The sequence below is a fragment of the Mustela nigripes genome, chromosome 13, assembly GCF_022355385.1.
Source record: "Mustela nigripes isolate SB6536 chromosome 13, MUSNIG.SB6536, whole genome shotgun sequence".
Lineage (NCBI taxonomy): Eukaryota > Metazoa > Chordata > Mammalia > Carnivora > Mustelidae > Mustela > Mustela nigripes.
In genome coordinates, this window is record NC_081569.1 from 54,211,004 (window position 1) to 54,234,472 (window position 23,469).

The 23,469-nt window shown below is 35.4% G+C and overlaps 1 protein-coding gene across 2 annotated transcripts in view; it reads right to left on the bottom strand.

Annotated features, from left to right (window-relative positions):
- Positions 1 to 23,469, bottom strand: part of AQR (aquarius intron-binding spliceosomal factor) — a 93,707-nt gene that overhangs the window by 32,798 nt on the left and 37,440 nt on the right. For both annotated transcript variants that reach the window (XM_059372465.1, XM_059372464.1), the window contains 7 exons: positions 19,112 to 19,214; positions 15,928 to 16,048; positions 12,807 to 12,948; positions 9,517 to 9,695; positions 6,336 to 6,503; positions 4,328 to 4,497; positions 638 to 879 (listed from right to left, as the gene is read on the bottom strand). In XM_059372465.1, coding sequence (XP_059228448.1) covers positions 638 to 879; positions 4,328 to 4,497; positions 6,336 to 6,503; positions 9,517 to 9,695; positions 12,807 to 12,948; positions 15,928 to 16,048; positions 19,112 to 19,214 — 1,125 coding nt within the window. The remainder of the gene's footprint in view (positions 1 to 637; positions 880 to 4,327; positions 4,498 to 6,335; positions 6,504 to 9,516; positions 9,696 to 12,806; positions 12,949 to 15,927; positions 16,049 to 19,111; positions 19,215 to 23,469) is intronic.

Below are 23,469 nucleotides of genomic sequence, written 5' to 3' on the forward strand. Positions count from 1 at the left end.
AATGCGGGACTCGATCCCAGGACCCTGAGATCATGACCTGAGCCGAAGGCAGTGGCTTAACCCACTGAGCCACCCAGGCGCCCTCTATGTACACTTCTTCCATGTAATAGTATTCAGGGAAGAGTGATGAGTTGCTGCTTCAGGTGCTTTGTTCCACTTCTACTCAAAATTAAAACCAAAGCTTCTTTAACATGAAATATAACTATATTGCGAATATTTAAGTTTTGTGAAAGCAAGCAAACTTATGAGAAAAATAGAATTTTTCTGAAATCAAAACAAAAGAAAGTTTAACATCCCACGACTATGTCTATTAATTAGGAAATATACCAGATTATACATAATAGGCAGACACATTTCTTTAGTCAAATGCTATAAATATGTTTATATAATGCTCTTCAGACAACAAGCATTTACTGATCCCTTATCAGACGTGAGGCTACTTTTCTTATGGTCTTAAAATTGTTTTCTATACTAAGAAATATAATCAAATAAAGTAAATTTATCCCAATCATTATATGGTGAAGGTAAAGACTGCCCAAACACAATCAAGATATTCAAAACTTTAGCTAGAGTCCCATGGCCTATCTCACACTGGCTATAGAAAGTTTGAAAGGAGTGTATCCACTTCTGACTTTACCTGAAAGGGGGTATCTGTAGAGCTGGGTCATCCACAGTTACTTTAACATTATGACCAGGAAAGCTGGTTTTTAAATGTTCGATGGAGAGAAACGTATCATTGAAATCAAGAGTGGCAATCTGATTGGGCATTTTTGAATAATGTGCACTACTTGGATCCCCATAACCCAAAATGATGTCATGCAGCCAGTCAGGTACCACACAATCAGTATTCATCAGGTTCCGAATGGTCTCCAGCACAGCCTGTCAGGGAGAGGACAGAAAAGGGTTGTGTCAAGAAGCCATCTCAAACATTTGCACTTCAGTGGAATGCAGAGCTGGTTGCACTAATCCAGAATTCCCGAGTGTTTCAGGGCAAGAAGCTATTTTCTGCTGACAGGTGCTTGGCTAGACTGAATCAACAGCTATATTTTCAGTTGATACCATACACTGAGTTAAACAAAAGACCAAACTTAGCAAGGACAGTTTATCCGTTAGGAGTTCATTTAGACAGAATGTCATAAATAAGTTCATCACTTGACTCCCGTTGGGCAAAAAGAAAACCTGATCAGGACTACATAACAATAAGAAAATATTATAGAACAAACGCTTAAAGAGTAGAATTTCTTAGAAATTCCTGGGCAGACAATAAAAGAGGAGAACTCTTTTATTGCATAGTTCCTCCATGCTAAGATGACACACAACCAGAAACATATTAATATATGCCTCAGTTGTGAAACATCTCATAACTTAAAAATATTAAAATTAACACTGTTAGAAGAAATAAAGTTAGAAATAAAAAATAAAATAGACAAAAAAAGTGAAATGTCAAATAAATTTCAGAATGAAACATTCTACAATAAAAAGTCATTGTAATTGTTAACCTATACATTATCAAAATTACCAAAAGTCAAGGCAAACTTTCAGACTTTCTAATAATTACTTCTAGACAAAGTGCTCTATCTCCTATATGGAAATGAGAAGGCTAGGCTATTAACTACAAAGACTAAAATAACAAAACCAGCCATTTTTATGTCACAAATGCTATATATTAAACAGGACAACAAAGTAACAGGACAGTGTGTGTTATTCACACTCCTGTCACATCACCTTGTTTTTTTTTTTTGTTTTTGTTTTTGTTTTTTTTGCACTAATCACTACCTGAAATTCTCTTATTCATGTACTAAGTTACCTGCTTATCATTTGTCAAATCCCCACTAGAATATCATTTCCATAAGAGCAGGGATCTAGGAAGTTTTACTATGAGATGGGTAAATCACTGGATGGACACATCAATGAGTATGTTCTCATAATGATAGATAAGAGAAGAGCTCTACTCTCTAAGAAAATCAAAATTTTAGTAGGGAGAGGAAATATGTCCTTAAGCAATGACACAAAGTGGCAGAGTGTGGTCAATAATACAGAATATTATAAAATACAATGGGAAAACAGTTCCAAGACAGACACACATGCAGGGAAGACTTTTGACCTTAGGAAAGGTTTCATGGAGGAAAGTGGCATTTCAATTTTGCTCAAACAAGGTTCCTGTGAAGGAACCTTGGATTATTTCATCATTAATGGAAAGTCACAGAAATGTTTTGAGAAGCTGACTGAAATGATCAGTGGAGGCATATGAAAAACAGGTGACTGACCAGGAGAACAGGGCTAGGGCAGAAGAAGTGATTTAGTGCAACTATGTAGGCAAGAAATAAAACATCCAGTTCAGAACAGGCTATACCAATTGAGAAAGAGAGAAGGAAGTAAGGAATGCTGCCCAGGTAGATAACAAAACACCAAAGACACCAAAAAAGCATCTGTCCTTTCCCAAACACAGGAGAGTTAATCACTGCCCCAGTTTCTTGGACTGGAATCTGAATGCCTCTTTGACCTCCCCTGACACTTTGTTGTTGTTGTTTTTAAAAGTTTATTTTTTTTTTAGTAATCTCTATACCTAGTGTGGGGCTTGAACTCATGACCCTGAGGATCAAGACTCACATGCTCTTCTGACTGAGCCAGCCAGGCACTCCTTCTGTGACACTTTTATCTCCATCCTTCTTATGACTTCTGGCACTTTTTAACATTTCATGGTAGTTACTTGTTTATATTTTTAACTTCCTTTTTTGGTAGTCTAAACTCCCTAAAAACATAAGCTGTGTCTTACTCAACTTTATTGGCTCCATACAACTTAGTACAATGCCAGACACACAGTAGGCATTAAATAAAATTGTCAAACAAATGAACATAAGGAAGAAACTTTTTTTCATTTTTAGTAAAGTGTGACTGAAATTCAGTCATTACTGAGAAGCAAAACAGAGGCAAACGAATGAGACCCTGCCCTCACAGACCTGCATTCTAATGGTGAAATCAGATAAAAAACAAATCAAGTCATCAAGTAAAATAAAGACTGTAAGGAGAAATAAAGACAATTAGATTAAGAATGAAAAGAAGAGGAAATACTACTTTGGTTAAGATTTCGAGAAAAAAAAGCTTCTTTTAGGAGTTAACATCTAAGCAGAATTGCCTACGTGCAGGGAGGGAGCGATCCAGGTAAATACCTGGGAGGAAGACTGTGTTGGTAGAGGGAACACCATGGACCAAGGCTTGGATTCTTAAAGAACAGCACAAAGGTCAGCACATCTGCCATCGAACGTATCAGGGAAAGGTGTTAGAAAATGAGGTTGAAGAGGTGGCCAGAGGACAGATAATGAAGGAGCCTCTTGGATTATGGTAATAATTTTCTACTATGATAGGAAACCATTAGAGTGTTGAACAGGGTACCAAGGCATAATTTATATTCAGTAGTTATGTGGAGAATAGCAGAAAGAGAGGAGCCGTGGAGAATGGAAGCAGGGATGTGAGATGAGGGTGGCCTGGACGTGCTGTCAGTGGGGGTAGTGAGCTAACCAGACTGACTGATGGACTGGATGTGGACTGTGAGACAAAAAGAAATAAGAGTACTTCTGCTGTCCTGTCTTCAATAACAGGGCAAAATGGGGAATAAATTCCTTTGTATCTGAAGTCATCTTCAAGAACAAGAACAGGGGGGAAAAAGGCAATAAACTGACAATGCATAAGAAGCACTATGTTTTGGGGGAAGAGAAAAAAGAAAGGTACTTATACAGAAGGTAGTGTTACCAAATGCTAAAACAATTCAATGTTTACATTTTATAATGTAGTAGTTTCAAATAATTAAAAAACATATTTTATCAAAACTCCTTATCTCCATTAAGTTATAAAAGTAAAATTCTCTAGCCCCTAAACCTCCCTTTTTCTGCTAAGGAGTAAAACGTATTATATAATAAAGTGATTTAAAACCACAGGCTCTCACGTCTGTGTTCATAAAGTGATTTGGAAGTACATTTACTTTTGATTTAAAAAAGAACTCCCACTAAACAAATAAACAAGCAGTTTTCTTTACCTTATACTGGCTATTCTGAGCATCTAATACACAAAATGCAAGGCAGGAGGCTGACATGGATTAATTTATATTGCTGAGTTTCTAAACTTATCAAAAGACAAAATAGATTTAGTAAATAAATTTTCTTAAGTTTTTATATTTAGTCTTCATGTTAAGAATATAAGAGAATTGTTTAGAATGAGAATAAAAGCAGTGATCATTTCCTTAACAAAACATTCTTTTATCTAATATTTATGTTTTAGAAGTTAACTCAAACTGGACAGAGTACTTTTAGTTACATAGCCTAAAAATTACCTTAAAGTTATTTTCTTTTGGTTTTCTCCTCATTATGATATTAAAAGTTTCATACACATCTTCTGCTCCATTTTGTATAGTATTAGTCATATCTTGTTGATACTGGTTTGGATCCAAGAACACTCTAAATGTCCTCGACTCTCCTCTAAGATTGGGTCTTGGCTCAGGTCCTAGACATTTTGAAAAAGTTTGGTAAGTGAAATACAGACTTTTCAAGTATCAAAGTAAGTTAGCATTATTCCTTTTCCAGAAATGAGGAGTAAACTGTTCACTGAACGCCAGTCCTTCTCCTGACTAGAATGTTTTCCACTCATCCTTTTCAAATGCCTAGAGGCTGAAAATATTCTCTTTTTCCTAAATTCTTACTATTTCTTTCCCAGAAAAATGTTTGTGATGTAATGTTTATGATGCAAGGCCACAGACTGCAATTTTCTATATATGTACTCAACCAAAATAAGAGCCCTAAAAGTCAAACAACTTTACTTTTTGTCAGTTACTCATAGCTTCCATTACTGCCTTACTTATAGTAAGCACTCGACTGATCACTCTTTTTGTCCTTTCACATTCCATTCCTAGTATCACCAGTGTGAAAGGAAATCTCATATACTAATAGCTGAAAGCTCAGAGGCTTTTTCTTGTCCCTTTGCCTCATCTCCTTACTTTTGTCTTAGTCCTTTAACTCTAGTCCCAATATGTGACCTTATGGTTATTCCACCTTTCCTATTTTCTTTTATTCTAGTGATAAGATCAGCTTAATTACCAGCACTTTCAATAATGGAGCAATCTTAAAATCACAGGTAGAAAGCAATTCAAGTTCTGAGAGAAGTTTAATAAACAAATTGGAATAAGCCCTGGAAATAGATGCAGTTATAATTTAACAGTAAGTATAACAAGAAGTCAAACAAGATAAGAAAGAATTTCAAGGAAAAGCCAATGATAAGACTGAGAAATCAAAGAGCTGACAAATCCAGTAAGGCAGTATTTCTAAATGGGGTAATGTTTGCATGTAAGGTATGACAATTCTTTCTACAAGGCAGCTCTGTTTAATTTTTTTTTTTTTTTTTTTTGAGAGAGAGAGTAGGGGCATATGCCATGTGTGAGTGGGTGATAGAAGAAGGGCAGACAGAAAGGGACAGAGAGAATCTTAAGTAGGCTCCAGGGTCAGCACAAAGCCCAAGGTGGGGCTCAATCTTACCACCCTGAGTTCGTGACTTGAGCTGTAATCAAGAATCGGACACTCAACCGACTGAGCCACCCAGGTGCCCCAAGGTAGCTCTGTTTAGATGTTTAGCATCCCTAGACCCCATCCATCAAATTTCACCCTCTATAAAATTCACCGTCCCCTACTCCTACCCCCAGTACATGACAAGATAAATACCAAAATTCATTTCAAAATACAGGGTAGTGCTATTTCCAACTGAGAGCCACTGCTACAACACATCAAATCAATAAAACTTAAGAAGGAAAAATTAGGCAAATATGTCATAAGAGGTGTTTGGAGGTTTTAAAAAGGCAATATTGTAAAGTATTATAAAAGGAAAATTTTAAATAAAGGTAATTTCAAAAGATCCTGTCCTTTCCAATATCTAATACAAAGTTTAGAAATTGGGGCTGCCTGGGTGGTTCAGTGGGTTAAGCCTCTGCCTTCAGCTCAGGTCATGATCTCAGGATCCGGGGATCGAGTCCCGCATCGGGCTCTCTGCTAGGCAGGGAGCCTGCTTCCTCCTCCCTCTCTCTCTTTCTCTCTCTCTGCTTGCTTCCCTGCCTACTTGTGATCTCTCTCTGTCAAATAACTAAAATCTGAAAAAAAAAAAAAAAGTTTAGAAACTGTATTATTTATTTCTAGAAGTGGGTGGTAGGTACCTTATATATATTTTATATATAATCCTTTGTGTTGATTCAGTATATAAAAATAACTAAAAAATATTACTTAAGATGCAAAAATAAAAACAGCACAAAAATTTATCATTATGTACACATACTCTTTCAAAATTACAGATTGCCATACCGTCTTCAATGACGCGCCCTTTATCATCCAGCATGCCCTGGATTTCACAGCCTCTGACGTAAACCAGGCCAATCTGCTCAATAAAAGGTCTCCTCCGGTCAAACTTAGTACCATAAGGTTTTGTGGGCCGTACAGTGATTAAAAAGCATACATCATGCTTACGAAGACCTGGTAGAACATAAAGACATTTTTATTTATCAGAATGTTATTGTTTTTAGTCTTTTGTTGGCAAATTGTCATCCTCTTAGGAGATTTAAGAAACATGTGAAGTACCAAAGGTGATCAATGATTACATTTGCATTGTAATATAATTATGGGTTTTCCTATAATCTTTAAATTCAATGTTTGAAAGGAGTAGTTAAAAGAAAATTTCTCTTTATGTTAACATTAGAAACTTTTATGCCACGAATACACTACTGAATAAGTCCTCAAGTCATGTTAGAGCTCCAAAATTGGATGTTCATCATCACTCTTAGTTTTAGCATTCTTAATAAATAACTGAAAATATGGTTGGCATATAATCCAGCTATACTATACTTAGCAGGTTTCTAACATCAGTTTAAACTATTCATCACTGTCATTCCAACAACAGTCTAATTGCATTCTCTGAAAGAGGTCAATGCAAGAATAATTCATCAAGGCACAAAAGCACTGTTTATAGATACCAAATTCAGAACATGGTTGGATATATATAGTTTCATTTGGCAAATAAAAATTTTTATAAGTAAATGACAAGAAATAGGAAACTTGTGCCAAAGTCCATAGCTTCTCAGTCATTAGACCAAATGCTGGACTCAACTAGATCCCCAGCTCTATTAAAAGTAGAGACATGGGAAGACAAGGGACATAAATTTACATCATATATCCATGTAATGGCATACCACTTAACCTTCATTTCTTTCCTGATTTGTTTTGTTAGCCACTGTATGACATAAATGCAAAATTATAATCTTGTAATAAAATATACAACTAAATCAAATCAGCAATGTCAGTGTGTGGCTAATACTGGGACCATTCTGGCTTAATATGGAGTGAGGTTTAAGTGTGCTAGTAATAATTGCTCTGACTAACAATAACTACTTTATTATTTCCCAACAAATCAGAAGCAGGAGAAGCAATGAGAACTAAGGTGAACTGTTCTACTATCTGAGTTGTACTGCCTTTAGGACTTCTGATGTGCACAGCTCATTACAACATCTATGTGTTCAAGTCAAAGAGGTGGCCCTGAGAAGTAATTTAGTTCCTACCAGTGTCACTTTTTGGTATCACTGAGGGATGACTGCATATTCCCTACTAAAACAGATCATTTCACTGTGGGACATCTCAGATCTACATTAAAAAAGTCCTTATGTAACAGTGAGTTCAACTACCTTTCTCCTTTCAACCATATGTATCCACTCCATCCTGGCTGTGCCTCTGGAGCAGAATCCTGCATTTTGGTGTCCGTGATTATGTTTTCTTAATTTTAAAATGGGGTAATGGAGAGGATAAGGCCCTGAACTTCATACCTTTTTGAAGACACAAGAACAATGTTTCATATATTTAGCTTAAACTCTTCAAAACTGTTCCTACAGGACAATATTCATTACTACTAAAGAAACTTCCTCTCATTTTTTGCCTCCATTCTCTATTTAGTTACTCCATCTTCTATTTAGTTACTCCATCTATGATTAACAGAGGACCTGAATTTTGGCTCTGGCCTCCCAGAAAACACTTTTCTTCCCACCATGCCTCATACTATGAATCACTTGTCCCACAATACCCTACTGTTCCGTCGCTTGCTCATCAAAATTTACCTATTACATTTCTCATTCTATCAGAGGTCTATGTTTAAAAGAATGAAAGGGGAAAAAAAAGACTGTTTAATGTTCTTCTGAGAGAAGTCTCCAAAGTAATGAAGGAAAGCTTAGGTAACTGTGTAAAATAGTATTTATTTTAGTACCTTCTTAAACGCCAAAGGTAGTAAGTAAAAAACCTTCAGAAAAATAATGTCTTTCTTAAGGTTTAGCAATAATGAAGATATACAGCATTCTAGATGTGTAATGCACTAGATTAGATTAGAACTCTTGAAGGATACAGGAATACAAAAACAATTTGTCACAAACTATACCCACTAGAGTGATCACATGTCAAACATGTGGTCAGCTTTGGTGCTGGATTCCTTTAGAATTACTGGATAAACATATCATATAGTCCCTATGGTTATAAACAGCTATACTGGGAGCAATAATTTCTGAAAACTGATCTATTAAGGGACTATCCTTTTCCTTCTGGCATGCTAAGAAGGTGGAAAGAGATAAAATCTACCAGCTACTGTTTCTCACAACAGGACAGCAAGCAAGAGCTCTCACAGACAGCTGGGGGAAAAATATAAAAGTGACACTTAAAAATTAGGTCATGTGTCATTTCTGGCACAGGTGTTACCAGTGTTTTCAGTCTACTTGGCTTAGTAACTCTGAACATATCTACCTCTGTTCTGTGACACAGAACTCCTGTACCTAAAATCTTGCCTAGAAAAGAATAGGGGAAATAACTCAGCTAAATTCTCTACATCTATTATTTATCCTTGAATACACTTAATATCACTAATTCTGACTTCCTCCCTTTGATGCAAATAGTTAAACTATTATTTATATCTATTTTTGAGTTGCTTTACCAGATCCCCTTAAAATTTCTTTTGAGTTTGTCTGATTTTGATTTTGTATCTTTATTTTCCGGCAAATTTATCTCTATTCTCTTCACTTTGGTGGCTTTTATCTCTTAAAAATACAAATTTGCTTTACTAGCTCTGCATGTGTACAAGTTATATGTGGCTTCCCCCCTTTCTTCAGTGAACAGTAATATTTTGGTTCTTTTTATATTGATCCTACATATTCATAAATACTATCTTACTAAATTTGGATTTAAATAGAGCTCTCCTCTCAGCTCTGCAAACTGCAATTTTCAAAATCCTGTGATATGCATGCTATTTTATGCTTTTTATTAAAGTATTAAGACAATTATTCTTGTATGATCCTTGATATTTTTACTACTAATAATTACAAAGACAATTTTTAAAGATAAAATTTCATAAATGTTTAGAAGAATAATGTTTAATAAAAGTACTCTGCCAATTTTCTAAGTGGAAGTCTATCAACTAAAAAGGCAAAATGTAACTTTATTTTTTGAAATAGGAAATTACCTTCCCATTCATCTTTGATGTGATCTCTGACATTCAGATTGATGGTAACATCTGCACGAACTCGGGTTGGCCAGTTTTCACCTATGTTTGGCTTGGCAACCTCAACTACAGTGAAAGCCACGATAGGCTGGGCCATTCGTGCCCAACCACCAAACACTACACCACCATACTCAGACTGCCTGAAAAGCAAAGAAGCACATGATTACTCCAAGAAAAAATGACTTTTTCCCAACTTCTGTCAAGGAAAATTAGTAAGGAGGAACACATATTTAACCACTAAGCCCTGACATCAGTAACTTATTTCTAAACTCAAAAAAAGATTAAGTCCCAATATATAGGGAATACCTTCAGTAGTTATGAACAGGCAGATATGGTCCAATAAAGAAAGGGAAGTAAAGGGGTGCCTGGGTGGCTCAGTGGGTTAAAGCCTCTGCGTGCAGCTCAGGTCATGATCCCAGGGTCCTGGGATCGAGCCCCACATCGGGCTCCCTGCTCGGCAGGGAGCCTGCTCCCTCCTCTCTCTCTGCCTGCCTCTCTGCCTGTGATCTCTGCCTGTCAAATAAATAAATAAATAAATAAATAAATAAGTCTTAAAAAAAAAAAAAAGTGAAGTAAAGAGGAGTATTTATCCCACACACACAGAAAAAAGATAACTCTATATACATAATAGCAGAGGCATTTTGTCAAGAAAAATCTGTAATAATAATAATCTATTATTATATTATAATCTATATTATTATAAGAGAGTAATAATTTTAATCCTTTTCCTCTCTTCATCAAGACAGTCTCAACTGTTCACACTTTATGCATTTAGGTATTTCTATAAGCTGTTTTGGAACAAGCAGAATTTTAAAAATTAAAAACAAACCAACAAACGATAATATCTATGCAAATGCTTGCTTTAGGGTAATATTTGAATCATTTAAGAGATACTGCCATGGATTGGGGGTAAAAATAATCAAGCTAGTTATAATAACCAGAATCACTAACATTCAAATACCCACTCTTCCTTCTTAGGTTAGTGTAACTGGTGTTTTAGATTTTACATTAAGTAGTATATCTGGGAAATGTGTAGTATAAATACTCCAGCAGCACTCCAAAACTGGAAAGTACTGCCAAAAGTGACATGCTTACACAGATAAAGAAAAGCTACATCCCAGGTAAAGGCTTTGTGTTATAAGAAAAATGTAGAACTCTACATCAAAGAGTGAAACTAATTAAAAATAAAAGTTCTGCATCCAGTGACTTGCTTAATATAGGGAATTTCTTAAAGGTATTACCTTGTGTCTAAGCCCTTTTGTAATAACTATTATCTCCTCCATATTTCACAATTTTACTACAGTATAGCTTACATACAATAAAATGCATTCACTGTAAATGCACAATTCAATGCTGTTTAGTAAATTTGCAGAGTTGTGTACCCATGATCCAATCTAATCTGAGAACATTTCCATCCTATGTATAAAAGATCCCTCTCATTTGACTACAGTCAATTCTGTTACTACCCCCAGACAACCACTAATCTATTCTCCCCAACACTTTTTTCCTCTTATAAAATCTACCTATGACACGAGTAATTAAAAAGGATAGATTTCTGCCCATCATAAGTACATTCTCTCTTATGTTGCTCAGTGGTTTCAGCAGACCGAATACGTACGTGATCGTTAGTACCAAGCACTGAGTAAAATTTATGCCCCTACTTTCCACCTTCAGCACACAAGAAACAGAAAGAAGCTTGGCCTCTTTTTGGATCTCATCATTCTTAAAGGCCTTCAATGAAGGGCAATTAGGAATGAAAATCTAGAAAAATTTATTATCACAAGTTAATTCTGAAAAATGACATTTTCGTTCCCTTAGCAGAAAATAATATAAGTTTAAAAAATGTCCTTTATTAATAGACCATAAGAACTCTTAAGTATTTTTGCTTTATTTGGCATTTAAGTAAAATGTAAGTAAATTCTATTTGATAAACGGCTATTTCATAAATCCCTAGTTTGCAAAATGGCCAAAATTAGGTTTAGAATCTGAGCATGTATAACCCAAGGTAACCATAAACTGAAAGGAAGCCTTCTGATCAAGCACACCCCCGGGGTCCAAACAATGGGCAATAATTCCAGCAAAGCTGTGGGCAGGGATGATCAGCCAGCGAGTATACAAACCTCACAGTGCTACCCTGCCTACTGACTCAACTGATTATTAAGTCAAAAATACTTTATGTTGTGTTGTATAGTCTCACCCAGAATAACTTTTCACATAATAACTAATTAAAAAATAGAACTGTGTATGAAATAAAATGTGGAAGTGAAAAAAATAGATCATAATCATAGTGTCCATGTAGCTCTCTATAATTAGTAAGGAGAGAAGCCTGGAAGATACCTGAAGCCATTCACATTCACAAACTTGTTAAGCTTTTTTTAAAAAAAATTCTGGTCATATAATGACCAGAATATAATAAAAATCTATTTTATAGATTCACAGTCACTTATGACATATAACTTACTCTCATCAATTTCATACGTACAATGAAATAGTGAATGAAGGGCATTTATTTCATGTCTAAAAAGCAAAACGGACCTTCACAAATCTCATAATACAGAGCTGCCTATAATAACCAGAATGAAAATTTTTTCTTAGCTAACAGAATTCCAGAAATGAGCTAGCAAGTGGGGAGTTGAGTTTAAGCAGAAGACTTCCTCAAATAAAGAGAACTACTCAACTGGCTCCCAAAGTAAATCCTGATGGTTTAGTCAAGGTAATCTATGGATGGAGGACCTGGCAAGACTTTGCAACATTCAATGCCATGTGAAGCTCAGCAGTACTCCTCATCTCTTGCCAGGTTCCTTAGAGAGGCTAACTGAGATACTGGTGATAGCCACAAGAGCAGCTGGGGTAGAAGACCCCTTTATCATAAGCTCCCAGGACTTAAACTGTTCTGTCCTAGTAAAGGCCTGCTGGTCAGCCCATACGCTCCCTCTTTACCCTTTTGCTAATGTCCAACATACTCACCCCCCTATATTTCTCCCCCTACCATCCTCCAAAAATGAAGACCGCTCCTCCCTTATCCCCAGTCCCCCAGCACCACACCCAAGTACCCAGATATATATATTTTAGCACTTTTGATATACTCTAATCCACATTAGAGAATTTCTCAAAGAGTGAATATTTCATATTTTAAGAGGGCATCTTCATGCCAGGCATACTATTTCTAAATACACTTATGAGGTTTCTGACAGAGGTTGTATCAGTCACTGTTTACACCTCTTCATTACAAATGGAACCGATTTGCTTACCAAGGCTTCATTCTGCTGACACTATCCTCGATGTCTTGCCTAATTTCGTAAGTTGATTCTAAGCGGAAGAGATTAAAATTCCTTAAGAGGTAATCATGAAGAGTCAAAAACTGCAAATTCAACTTGGGAAGAGCAAGACAACCTGAAAAAGAAAAAAAAATCCACATCTGAATTATTCTTTTAATTAGACAACTGCACTATGTATAAAGAAATGTACTACAAATTTGGTTAAGAGTTTAATTTAATGATGTCTCTAAATATAGCATATTTGATAAGGTTCTATTTTTATTTTCACACAGAAATTGAAAAACCATGTTAACAAATGCTATCTATTAAGGGTTGGGATAAAACTCACTAATACATATAACCGTACATTGCTGATTCATATACAAACAGGCTTCTCAAAAGTAGCTGAAGATACTTAAAATTAATATAGTCTCGAGTAATTTAAAAATTCTTCCTTTACCCCTAATATATATTTGGCAAAGCTTGAAGTAAATAATGACCATAAACTAAGCCCATGACAAATTTACCATGAAAGTTAATTAGTTAGTATATTACAACATATTAATCTATCTCCAAAGGGTGCTATTGTGTTCTGAATCTCTACCTTTTGGCCAGACTTTAAGGATAAGGTATTGGCTGTATGCTCTTCCTGGAGTTATTTCCCTTCTCTGACTATATTAATGAACAATATTCTTTCTAGTATCTTCAGTAACTGCTATTTCCCTTGGATAATAAGTGAGTAAGCCTCAGCTGCAATATCAAAAAGATTAAAAAAAAAAAAAAAGAACCTCAAAATAAACACATTTTACTGGAAAATCATTATTTTCATCATCTGAATCCGTTCTTACCAAAGCAATAATAAACCTAAGGGCAAAAACATCTATGTGAAAAAAGTTTTCACATCATATATGTTAGCAAATTCTGACTTATAATCTAACTCAGTGTGGTTCAGGCCAGAGGCTGAGGGAAAATGTCTCTTTGGACAGCATAATTTTATTTAAAAAAAAAAAAAAGAATTAAAATGTGACCATTTTGCAACTGTCATTGAATTAACAAATCTAGCCATTAAGCTGCAATGGCTACTTATATCACACACATACAAAAACAACCAGTCAGTGCCTCTGATGAAAGAATACAGCACCACCAAGAATCTTGCCAGAGAGAAAATGTCAGCCTGACCAAGCCTCTGCATTCAGCTGCCAATCTGCAAGAAAATAAAGAGTAGAAAGACATACTCAACTGTACACTGAGCAGTCAATTAGAAAAAACCAGACTGTGGAAAACTATACAGATCAAATAACTCAGGTTCTTCAAAAGAAAAGAAAGGGGATACAGAGGGCATTTGTGAAGTAAAAGAATTTAAAAAATGTGAAGGATTGACTATCATACATGGATGCACAAGTCAGTGATAAAGCTATGAAGAAATAAACAGTGATTGCTTTGGAAGTCAGGAAATCGTTACTTTCATGTGGAGGGAGAAGCAGTAACTAGGAAGGAGCTTATGGGAGGATTCTGGGATAGCCAATAAGGTGGTAATTCCCCTTATAATAATTTGTTAAGCCTTATGTTTATGTTGTGTGGCTTTCTATATTTGTGTTTATCTTCTTTAAAAGGTTCAATTAAAATTAGGGCAAAAAATTTTACAAGGATTTTCTTTATAATTCTTAACTATATTTCTTTAAATATCTGTACCAGTTTCACTTATTTTGTCTTTTTGGGAGCTAGAAAAACAGTCTGTATAAACATTCAGTATTAGCTTTGATCCTTGCCTATTCATTAGCATCAACTACTGAGCCCCTAAAACACGATGCCATCATGGTCACTGAAGAACAATGGCAAGACATTGCCAAACATCTGAAGACAGATTTATTACAGTTAAACCACCTGGCAACAAATATTGTTCCGAAACACTTTCCTTAACCTTCACTATTACAGAAGGTAAAGAACAATACCTTACATATTAAGCAAAATGTATTTTTAAACTCAGAGCAACATCACTGAATAGCACCAAAAGCTAGATGTAAGACTATACATGTTTAAGGACACATAAGTTCTGTACTGATAAGACAAATATTAAGTGGTATTTGCCTTTTAGGAACTGATTAGATGAAGAGTTAGATTCATACATGCATGGCCATAAATACTATTAGCATGAGCAACTTAGGAAAGTGAAAAAACAAGGCATGACCTTTGTAAGAACAAAAAAAATATGAAGCCTGCCTATTCTGAAATCTAGCACAACTTTGGTGCACTGAAGTTTACTGAAGTTATGGGTTTACTGAAGTTATGGCTTCAGCATATGATTCTGAAGTATCTATTTTTCTTTTAAATAAATTACCACTGGTAATATCTTTAAAATAGCCAAACTTCTCATAATGAAGCCATTGTTCAAGAATTTCCTTGGTTTTTGTTTTTTTTTTTTTTGAAATATGCCTTCAAAATATGTCAGAATGTACTTCAGTCTATACTCAATTGTGGCAAATTCTCAACCTCAGAGGATAAACAAAAGCATTTAGGAACAAATCTGTTGAAATAGATAAATAAACCGGGGAATAACTATTTTTAATCAAAACTAAGGGTTTATTATTAAGTACTGACAATTTTTGGTGGTCATTAGCTGGTTTAATGAGAAATTCAAAAGAACTTCTAAAAAAGGCTTTGAAAAATAAAACACTACCAAACAAAACAAAGCCTTTTACAGTGACATATTGAGAGCCATACTTCCTCCACTATTAGGTCTCCTTAAAACATAGTTTTATGATATGGTCATATTTTATAAAGGATGATATATGTATTCACACACACACATAGCATGCCAATACATGTACACATGTGAATGTCTGAGCATGTGTGCGTAGTGTGCTCTCACGTGCACACATACACATTAGGGCATGGTTAAATTTAACAAAAATCCTTAATACTATTCAAGTATTCAAAAATCCTTAATACTATTCAGTATTCAAAATACTGAATAGTTTCCAGCTTTAAAACTGAACTTGAGAGTACCAGAAAACTACCCTAATGCATGTAATCGATAGAGGTATTTTTAGTTACATACGATAAATTCTAAACTAAATTTCCTAATACAGTTGTATTCCATACTTCTCTGCCGTACCTTCCCCAGAATAGTACTCAGTTGGGACAATATTTTCATCCCATATGATTTTCTCAGTTGGATACAAAGGCATCTGGTTCAACTGCTGAATCTGAGAAATTCGACGTTCATGACGAGATACCTAAAAGAAACAGGATCATGCAGAAAGTAAGAGCAATCTTTTTTTTAATCAAAATAATTTATGGAGAAATTCACCATAAAGTACAGAATGAGAAGTTTCATGTCTTTCAGTTATGGTACACTTTATAAGAGGGTTTTTTTCATTTTTCCATTTTCTCCATAAATCAAAGATGAGAGAGGTACCAATTATGATGGGCTTTGGAAAATCAGAGCAGAGTTCAATACCAAGTCCCTGTAATTTATGAGCTATGTAAAAACTGGGCACATTCTTTCAACTTCCCTGATCTCAGCTTCCTTTTCGGTAAAACAGGTAATATACCATTCACCTCTCAAGTTTCTTATGAAAATGAAACGGATACTATAAAACAGCATCGAAGTGCCTGGTACATGCCAAGACCTTAAAATCCACAGCCCTTAATATTCAACACTTTTAAGCTCTAAGTAGATTATAGTTTTCATTCTTTTACTAATTAAACAATCTGGAAAATTTTGTGATTAAAAACCTGGGGGCACCTGGGTGGTTCAGTAGCTTAGGTGTATGACTTGGTTTCAGCTCAGGTCATGATCTCCAAGTCAGGAGACAGAACTCAGTGTTGGGCTCCATGCTCAGTGGGGAGTCTGCCTACCCCTCTCCCTCAGCCATCCGACCCCCCTAGCCTTGCTCAGGCTTTCTCTCTCTCTCTCTGAAATAAATCAATCTTAAAAACAAAACAAAACACACACACACACACACACACACACACACACACGGCCTCAATTTTCCTTGTAAAATCAGTTTGCCTTTATGACCCCTATGTAGATTTCCATTGTTAATATTATAGTCCTCTATCTCAAACACAGAAATAAGCTTGTTATCTAATTAACAAGTTAAAATAATGATATATGTGAAAAATTTGTCATGTTCTCCTCAGTAAAGAGAGTATTATTTTAGGAAAGAAAAGAGTGTGACATCATCTAAAAAATTCACATATTTCAACTTCTTTATTATAATTCAGGTATTAGAAGAATCCAAAGCCTAAGGAAATCCTTCAGGAGAGAGAGGAAATGAAAGATAATGCTGTAAACACTATAAATTTTTAAAATTGTTTTCTTGTTGGCATAAATATTTAAATTTCATTGATCAAATCTTAGCTGTAAGACTGTAAAAGGCAAAGGCTCAGCCTTATACGTAAACCTATTGTCCATTAGAAAGATTCTTTAAAAGAATACTCATTTCTTATAGTAAGGATTTAATATTAATCCCCAAAACCGACTTAATGAGAAAAGATTTCACATTGTCAGAAAATAGGGCAAAGAATTTTTAGAAAGCACTCGTAGTCAGAAATAATGAAAAGGCGGCAAAGATGGTACCTAAGACATACACTTCAAACAAATAAACATACCAATAAAAAAGTATTTTCCATACTTGAATTAAGTTAAAACTCCAAGAATTTTTCTCCAATTGGCACTAAAACACCTGTTACCAAGCTTAAAACAGCTGCTACCAATAGCTTCTGGTTACTATCCCCAAAATGAGCATTATCATCTTCTCTACAATAAGAGACTATATTTTACCCCCCATATTAGAAATATTAGTTTGGAATATAACCACAAAACTGTGTGCCCAGGACCGTTCCATACATGTAAAAAAAATGCATACACAGAGTTACAAAAAACAAACTAAAAAAACCTACTCAACCTACAGCAGACAGAAAACAAAAAATTAAAACACGCTATTCTTTTTTGTACAAACCATGCAACTGGCAGAAATTAGGATGACCTGTAACATCCAATGCTGGTAAGAGCTTAAGGAGACACACTCTAATACATTGTTAGTAGGAACATACATCTTTCAGAGGATAATTTGGCTGAATCTTACACTTTTTAAATAAGCACATGCTCCAATCAAAGAATTTCACTTCTAGGTGCCTCTCCCTAAATGTCCACACATGTGCACAAAGAGACATGAGCTGGGACCAAATCATTACTTATAAAAGTGAACACGGCAAAAAGCTTAAATATTCACAGTGGGATATAATTACTCGTGCATTTTATGAATTATTTTACTAAAGCTAAAAATATATTACTATTCCTCAATTTTTCTGTGAACCTAAAACTGCACTAAAAAAAAAAAATAGCACCTGGGTGGCTCAGTTGGTTGAACATCTGCCTTCGGCTTGGGTCAAGATCTCGGGAACCAGGGACTAAGCCCTGAGCTGGGCTCCCTGCTCAGAGAGGAGCCTGCCTCTTCCTCTCCCTGTGCCATTCCCCCTGCTTGTATTCTCTCTCAAATAAATGCAGTCTTTAAAAATAAATAATAAATTAAAAATAAATAAATCCTTACCCAAAAAGTATTAGTTTGAGTTAAAGTCCATTATTTCCCCAAATGACTGAAAACTCCGTTAGAATTCTTAAATCCACCAAGTCAGTGATAACTTAGTTTTTATAAATATTCCTGAGCTTTCTAATGATAAAGGTATGCCTTAATATCCAAGGTATCATATTTAAGTAACTTTTAAAATAAATGGTTAGGGGTGCCTGGGTGGCTCAGCGGGTTAAAGCCTGGGCCTTCAGCTCAGGTCATGATCCCAGGGTCCTAGGATCAAGCCCCAATAGGGCTCTCTGCCAAGCGGGGAGCTTGCTCCCCCTAACCCCCACACCCTCTCTGCCTGCTTCTCTGACTACCTGTGCTTTCTTTTTGTCAAATAAACAAATAAAATCTTTAAAAATAAAACAAAATAAAAGGTTAAATAAATATGAATGCATACGTATTAACTGTGTGTGCATAACTATGACCTCTAAAAGGCAGGAATAGTGTCAATTACCTATGTATCCCAATGCCTGAAGCCAGTGCCTGACACAGAAGCTGCTCAAAAATGTTTGCACGGAATGAATTCATGCCATAAAGCAGTTTAAAAAGGTAAAAGACTTAAGAGAAGAAACCTATTAGATAAAAAATCTGGCAAAATCAGATATGTAATTGTAAAACAGGTAGAAATGACCTACTTAACCTTTAGCCCAGGAAAAAATTTTAATTAACACACATATTTAAGAAAAGGAAAATTTAAAGAACATTAATATTTACCAGCAATTCTAGAAGAAATTCTTTATCAAAAGTTGTGTCTTCATTTTTAGGAAGAGTTGGTAACAAGCAGAGGTATGATGCCACCTGGTGGAGTGTATTTGAACTGCAGAATAAGGAATATTCAGACCAGAGTATCTTATTAACTTACTTTACTTCTGAAACACATAATTTTACAGACTGCTTAAAAAGTCTTCCCTAGCAAACATAACCCTATGATACTGCAGCAAATAAATAAATTGAGAATGAAAGTTAATCCCCTTAATGCAGGTTCTTGAAAAGTCTTCTGCAAACCCCCTGTGGTCCCTAAGACCTTTCTACTATGTGTGCAAAAACAGTATTTCTTCTGTTAATACTTTACTTGTTTGTTTTTTTCACTATCTTTATGTACACAGTGAAAATCAATGGCGGATAAAACTGCTGGCATGGGTGAAGGCCGTATCAACCAAGTACGGTACCAACTAAGACTATAAAGAGACATAATATTCCTTACTGCCACATGCAGGGGGAGAAAAAAAAGTCACTTTCACGGCACCTGGGTAGCTCAGTGGGTTAAAGCCTCTGCTCATGTCATGATCCCAGGGTCCTGGGATCGAGCCCCGAGTCGGGCTCTCTGCTCAGCAGGGAGCCTGCTTCTTCCTCTCTCTCTCTGCCTGCCTCTCTGCCTACTTGTGATCTCTGTCTGTCAAATAAATAAATAAATAAATAAAATCTTTAAAAATATAAAAAAGCCACTTTCGTTTAAGATGACCTCAATGAAGTAGCAAAATTAATTAATTAAAATTAAATTGTTACTTAACATTAATTATTAATATAATTAAATTTGGACTCTTGAGTATCTGTTTTTAAAAAATTCTGTGTGACAAGATGGGAAGTACACATTTTGCAAACAATTTTTACTTGAAAGAACTGGTAACAAACTATGGTTATTCAGATTTAAATAAATGGCAAAAATTTTACAAATCTGAACAAATTAAGCAGTAACTTTAAGGAAAACAACTGATGGTTATTTGTCACCGAAGATAAAATTTGAACTTCCAAATGAAAAATTGGAATTCTGGAAAATGTATATTCACCACCATGAGCTGAACAGCTTTCTATGACTTAAATATAGTTTCATCACCTTCAGCAAATGACCTCACACACTATCCCAGTCCCTCGTAACCACTAACCGGGTTTTGATCTCTACAATTTTGCTTGTCCCAGAAGGTCATATAAATGGAATCATACATTATGATCTGATACTGGTTACTTTCATTTAGCATAATGCAATTAAATTCACCCATATTGTGTGCATTTGTAGTTGGTTCCTTTTTACTGCTGAGTAGTATTCCATTATACAGATGTAGCACAGTGTTGTTTTTTCACTCACCAGTTAAAGGGTATCTGTTTTTGACAACTATAAAGCCACTATATACATTTCCCCAAAGATTTTTGTGTGAACATAAATTTTCATTTAAGTATATCTGTAAGAATGCTAGATTGTATAGTAAAAGCATGTTTAACTACAAGAAACTGTCACATTTTTCCAAAGAGGCACTACCATTCTGAATTCCCACCAGCAATATGTGAGAATTCTAGCTGTTCCACATCCTTGTCAAAAGTCAATACATTGCATGTTTTTTAACAATTCTAATAGGCATGTAGTGGTTACCTCATTATGATTTAAATTTGCATTTCTCTAATAACTAATGATGCTAAGCATCTTTTTGTAGCCTTATTGAAATGTATCATCTTTGGTGGAGTATCTGTTCAAATCTTTAGCTATTTTTAAATTATTTTCTTATTATGGAGTTCTAAGACTTCCAGGTACCAGTCCATTATCAGACAGGTATTTAGTCAATATTTTCTCCCACTCTGGGGTTATATTTACATTCTGTTAACAATGTCTTTTCAAAAAAAGAAAAAAAAAAGTCTCAAAGAGTAAAAGTTTTAGATTTTGATAAAGTCCTATTTATCAATTCTTTTTCTCTTTATGAATTGTGCTTTGGTGTCTATGGAAATCTTTGCACAAACCATAGTCACAAAAATATTCTCCATATGTTCTATTAGTTCTGGTTCTTAGAAATATGTCTATGATTCATTGTGAGTCAGTTTGTGTATATGATGTGAAGTATGTGTCAAGTTCCATACTTTGTACATAGATGATGTCCCACTGTTTCACCACCGTTGTTGAAAAGACTATCCTTTCTCCAGGTAGTTGCTTTGGTATTTTAGAAATCAACTAACATATATGTGTGGTCTATTTCTGAACTTTACTCTGTTCCAGTGACCTATATGTCTATCTGTCCTTTATTCAATATCACAAGGTCTTGATTACTATAGCTATATAGGCAGTCTTGAAATTAGGTAGTGGGAATCCTCCAACTTTGTTCTTTTTCAAAATGGTTTTGGCTAGTCTAGTCTCTTTGCCTTTCTATACTAATTTTTGAATAAGCTTGACAATTTCTAGAAAAATATCCTGCTGGGATTTTGACTAGAACTGAGTTATACCTATGGATCAATCTGGGCAGAATTCATACCTTGACTCTTCTCATCCATACGCAAGGCAAATATCTCCATTTCTTAAATTAATTCACTTTAATTGTATAGATTTCCTTAATGTGGTTTCAGATACCACATTGAAACTAACATTTAAGAAATAACCACTTGTCAAATGTGATACAGTATCAAAGAAAAATATTCACAATTATTTGAAAAGGCTATTAAAATATATTTCCCTTTTGCATAAGGGAATGTCTTCATTTACTTCAACCAAAACAGTATCTCACAATAAATGAAATACAGAGCAGATCTACAGTCCAACAGTCTTTGATGAAGCCAGACATTAAAGAGATTTGTGGGGGAGGAGTTGAGGTGGTAGAGGAGTAGGGGGACCCTAAGCTTCTCTCATCCCTTGAACAGGGCTAGTTATCAAATCATTCTGAATGCCCAAGAAATCAATTGGAGGTCTGAGAGAACAAAAACTGCAGTCTAAAAGTAGAAAGGCAACCACCTTTTGGAAGGAATCCCAGAAAATAAAGAGAAAGGAAAAAGGGACAGAAGGTTTATTTGAACAAATTACAGCTAAAAACTTCCCCAATCTGATAAAGGAGACAGACATCAAAATCCAAGAAGCACAGTGAACTCCTATTAAATTCAACAAAAGTCAACTGTCACCGAGGCATATCATAATCAAATTCACAACATACATAGACAAGGAAAGAAACCTGAAAGCAGCACGGGGAAGAAAAAATCCTTCAACTACAAGGTTAGCCAGATCAGATTCACAGCAGATCTATCTACAGAAACTTGGTGAGCCAGAAAAGAGTGGCAGGATGCATTCAATGTGCTGAATGGGAAAATAACACACCCAAGAATTCTTTATCTAGCAAGGCTGTCATTCAGAATAGGAGAGATAAAAAGAGTTTCTCAGATGAACAAAAACTAAAGGAATTCGTGACCACTAAACCAGCCCTGTAAGAAATTTTAAGGGGCCTCTTTGAGTGGAGAAAAAAAGACCAAAAGCAACAAACACTAGAAAGGACCAGAGAACACCAACTCTGCAGATAACACAATGGCACTAGATTTATATCTGTCAATAATCACTCTGAATGTAAATGGATTAAATGCTCCAATCATAAGACATAAGGGATCAGAATGGATTAAATAAATTCATCTGGGGCACCTGGGTGGCTCCATAGGTTAAGCCTCTGCCTTCGGCTCAGCTCATGATCTCAGGGTCCTGGAATCGAGACCCACATCTGGCTCTCTGCTTGGCAGGGAGCCTGCTTCCCCCTGTCTCTCTGCCTGCCTCTCTGCCTACCTGTGATCTCTCTCTTTCTGTCAAATAAATAAGTAAAAAAAGATTTTTAAAAAATTTATCTATATGCTGCCTACAAGAGACTCATTTTATTTATTTTTTTTAAAGATTTAATTAATTTATTTGACAGACGGAGATCACAAGTAGGCAGAGAGGCAGGCAGAGAGAGATGAGGAAGCAGGCTCCCTGCTGAGCAGAGAGCCCGATGTGGGGCTCGATTCCAGAACCCTGGGATCATGACCTGAGCCGAAGGCAGAGGCTTTAACCCACTGAGCCACCCAGGCACCCCAAGAGACTCATTTTAGATATAGACACCTGAAGATTGAAAATAAGGGGACGGAGAACCATCTATTTTGCTAATGGACATCAAAAGAAAGCTGGAGTAACTATACTTATATCAGACAAACTAGATTTTAAAACAAAATCTGTAACAAGAGAAGAAGGGCATTATATCATAATTAAGAGGTGAATCCATCAAGATCAAACAATTGTAAATATTTATGCCTCCAACTCGGGAACACCCAAATACACAAATCAATTAATAAACATAAAGAGGTTC